Source organism: Corvus brachyrhynchos, unplaced genomic scaffold (assembly GCF_000691975.1).
Source record: "Corvus brachyrhynchos isolate BGI_N302 unplaced genomic scaffold, ASM69197v1 scaffold139, whole genome shotgun sequence".
Classification (NCBI taxonomy): Eukaryota; Metazoa; Chordata; class Aves; order Passeriformes; family Corvidae; genus Corvus; species Corvus brachyrhynchos.
This window is the reverse complement of record NW_008246062.1, coordinates 1,190,815-1,194,750: the sequence shown is the minus strand read 5'-3', so window position 1 is coordinate 1,194,750 and position 3,936 is coordinate 1,190,815. Positions and strand designations below refer to the sequence as shown.

At 53.9% G+C, this 3,936-nt stretch overlaps 2 protein-coding genes across 2 annotated transcripts in view; both read right to left on the bottom strand.

Annotated features, from left to right (window-relative positions):
* ENHO (energy homeostasis associated) overlaps window positions 1–3,936 on the bottom strand; it is a 16,397-nt gene that overhangs the window by 2,408 nt on the left and 10,053 nt on the right. The gene's annotated exons all lie outside the window — the stretch shown is intronic.
* RPP25L (ribonuclease P/MRP subunit p25 like) overlaps window positions 1,911–3,936 on the bottom strand; it is a 2,688-nt gene continuing 662 nt past the window's right edge. Inside the window, exon 2 of the mRNA XM_017746612.1 lies at window positions 1,911–3,257. Coding sequence (XP_017602101.1) covers window positions 2,700–3,248 — 549 coding nt within the window. The 5' untranslated portion in view covers window positions 3,249–3,257 and the 3' untranslated portion in view covers window positions 1,911–2,699. The remainder of the gene's footprint in view (window positions 3,258–3,936) is intronic.

Genomic DNA, 3,936 nt, shown 5'->3' with positions numbered 1-3,936 from the left:
GGTGCTGACCCCGGTACTGCCCTGCCGTGCCACCTCCCTGCTCTCACTGCTGCTGCCTGTCCCGCCCTGCCCCTGCACACACACGCACAAACACACACACGAACACGCGTGCACCTGGTCCCACACACACCGGGGCTTGAGGATGCTGAGGACGGACTTGCCAGGGCTCGACTGGGGTCCTTCCCAGGTCACAAGAGCTACAGGCAGGTGGCTGGGTGGGCAGAGACCCCCATCATAACCCAGGGAGGGGAGGGAACAGGACATCTAGGGACTATCAGTACCTGAGAACATGGGCAGCATCAGCCTCACCAGCACAGCTGGCTTCTCCGTCCTGTCAGTGGGGAAACTGAGGTACAAGGCAGCCTGACCCCGTGCACAGCTGCCAGCTTCCATATGGGCATTGGAGCCAGAGACACCCTGGTGTGGGGCATCACCCCAAAGCGGGGATACTCTGGTGAATGACACAGATGTGACACCCAAAGGATGGCTGGGAGACAGCAGGAGGGGCCCTAGGGGTGGTTCCTGGAGACCCGCAGGAACCTGCAGTTGCTCTGAAAAGCCACATCCGGGCCCCACATACACTGGGTGACAGAGATGATGGCAGTGACACAGGGGTCTGTAGCAGCCAGGCATCCCCACATGGTGCGTCCCCACAGCAGAAGAGGCAGCTGGATGCAGGATGGGTGAAGGGCAGAGCAGTAAGGGAGCTGGAACTTCTCCTGGCTGACCCAAACCCGTGGGTGCGATGGTCAAGTAAAGCTCAGTCCTGAAGGGAGAGTCACCAAGTTAGCTGAGTGAAACAAAACTAACAATCACTTAGCAGCTTTGATGAGAAGGCTTTAAACGTGCCGTGGCCATGAGGGAAGGCTACACAGGCTGCCTGAGGATCTGGCTCCTGGCTCTCTACTAAGAGGGTGTTTTGAGTAAACACAGACACATTGCCAGTTGAAATGTCAGAAGCCATCTGATCAGACACTCTAGCATCTTCCTTGGCATTTATGGCTAATCTGCTAATTAGTCAAGAAAAGCAGTCTCCCCCTTAGATGTAAGGGAGCAGCAGCTGGGAACAGCACAAAGATAAAAGAGATTAACGGCTGCATCCCCAGAACCCCCATGTGCTGGCACAGTGGACAGGTCCAAGTGTTTCCCTGACTACCTCCAGGTAGTGGGGCAGGAAGCAGTGAAACCTCCAGAAGAGGAGGAGCAGGTGTGTAAGCCTGGCACAGTCCCTGCTCTTTTGGATGCAAAGCAGGTGTCTGTGCGCCGCACAGGCAGGCGGAGTCTTGTCTGAAGGCATTGGGCTGCACGGGTAACACACTACGCCTCTCCTGCTCCTCCTCACTTAGGTAAAATCTCTTCTTTAAACACTTCTATCGTTACCCTTTAACTGACAGTGCAGAGTGCTGGATCCAGCTGGAGCTCACTACACAGGCAGGGACACGGGAAGAGTGTGCAGGACAGGGAGTGCTCAGGACACCGTGTGAGCAGGGGGTGTTCAGGCAAGAGCTCAGCCTGTCACAGCCCTTCTCCCCTGCCCAGAATTACTTACCAGAACTGCTCCAGGAGGGAAACTACGGCACAAGAAAAGATGATCTGTCCTTTGCCTCACTCAGCAGAGTTCAGGATGAGTCTTTTTGAGGCTACAGCTCCAGCCAGTTTCAAAGAGGAAAAAAAATTAGCAAAAAGCTTCACAGATAAAACCCACAACCTTCATCAATTTTGGATGTGAAAGGAGGTCAGTATTTGGATATTAACCTCCCCTTGGATCAGGGTCCATTTACAGTCACGAGAGGAACAAACGCAGAGCAGCAGGAGAGCTGGAAGAGCAGAGCTTCAGCCAGCAGCTGCAGCCCCACCACCAGTGCTTACAGGGTGACCTCCAGTGGGATGAGGAAGACACGACAAATTTCCAAGTTACATGAAGTTACACCTTTATTTTAAACCCATCTTTTTGCATTATCAAGGAGAAGAAAGAGGCAAGAACAGTATCCATTAGAGCTTCCCATTACCACCACCCCAGAACAGCCACAGAGCCATAGGATTTCAGGCTGGTTACAACACGAGTTGACTGGTGCCTGTTTGGATAGAGAACCACGACCGCCAGCTCCACTGAGCCAAAGGGAGCTACGTGCACATGATGCCAGACTGAGCTATATCCTGGCAGTCCTACATTCAACCCCCTCTGACAGGCTCAGCAGAAGGACTCTTCAGGCACAGAAATGGCTGGCCCAACCCTGTGCCCTGCTGTCTGTACATCATGAGCCCTGGCGATGCTGGCAGCTGCAGGGGAATTCCACACCACGTCCTGTCTCCACTTTGTACCGGTCAGAACAACCTGCACCCAGCAAACAGGCAGGTGTCTGTCCCACTGCCCAGGCTGGGGCACCCCGGGGCACCGGAAACCTGACTGGGGGAGCAGCTCCCTCAATGGGGGTCACCGACAGCACACCAACAGTTCTTGCTCAAGCAGAGGCAATTCCCGTCTTCCAAGAACCCCTAAGGAGTACAGCCTGGCAGCCTCTGGCAAGGGAACTTGTGAAAACACATTTTCAGACAGCTACGATCACACCCAGTTTTAACAGTCCACTCCTCCTGCCCTCCCCTCACACCTCTGAGTCCCCGTGTTCAGCAGCAGCTGTGCAGCCACAGCCCCGGGCTGGTTTCCACAGCTCCCCCGAGCCGCGCGTGGTGCCGCTGCCTCAGGGCCCCCCCGGTATTCCCCCGGTGGAGCGAGGGTGCTTCCCTGTGCTGCCGGCTCCCCGGCCTCCACCCTGCTTCCTCTTCATCTGTCCCTGCGATTCTGCTGTCAGTGTCTCAGTCCAGAAGGCATCAGAAGATCCTGGAGCCTGGTACCCTGGCTCCTGAGTATCCAGGGCATCTTTGCTGAGTAGGACACATATGGCAGGAATGTTTCTCTTCACTGTCAAGGCATCGAGGCCTGCCTCAGGCACAATGGGTTCCCAGATTTCTTCAATCTGTCTGAAGAGCACTTTGGTGATCTGGTGCAGCTCCTTGAGCCTTCGTTTCATGATTTCCACACAGGTGATGGTCTTGCTGACAGCCTTGCCTGAGCCAGTGAAAAGAATCTGCCTCACCGAGTCCTGCTCCATCTTGCTCATGGCATAGCCCATCAGATTCCTAATTTTGCTCCCGTCCTTCACCTTCATTTCAATAATATCAGCAGGCAGGTCAGTGAAAGGAAGAGGACAAGGTTTCTCCACGATTTTGGTCTTCTTATAGTTCTCCATTCTGCAGTGCTGGAAAGGAAAATGGACCCATGAACACCCAGCCCACTGTAATTGCTGCACAAAGAAATTCTCACCACAGTTAGCTACAACCTTTCCTCTGAAGGGCATTTTGAGCTATCAAGAGCTGGGAATCCTGAGATGGCATAACCAAAAGATTAGCCCAGTCCTCATAAGGACATACCTACAGCATGGACGTTACCACAGGGCAACATGAGCCTTGACAGGCAGGCTGTGAAAAAAATAGCATTGGTGTTGTGGGCCTAAACAGGATGACATAAAAAACACTGCTATATCTCAGGAGAAGACAGACCAAACAAGTGAGCTGGGATTATTGAGAACAGAGCTCAGGGGATGCTGGCCACAGCTGCACAAGAACATGCACAGGATGAATTCAAGCAGAGTTTATGTGCAGCACCTCGTGTTACAGAAACAGGCTCATGGGGGCCTGGCCAGCCCAGCTGAGGATAAAACACTGCAGATCACAGGGGACATGGCAAGCCACGGGTTGCAGGAACAAAAAGTTTCCTCGAGGGAAAGACAGAAAGATCAGGTTTCACAGCTGCCGTCTCTGCCAAGGCAGGTGCCATCCTGACCTAAGTCTGCTTGACCTGTGCAGGGCACTCCACGCCTCCACCGCACAGCCCAAGGTGCTAAAGGTACCGCAGTACTTTGTTACCCGCAGGCTCTT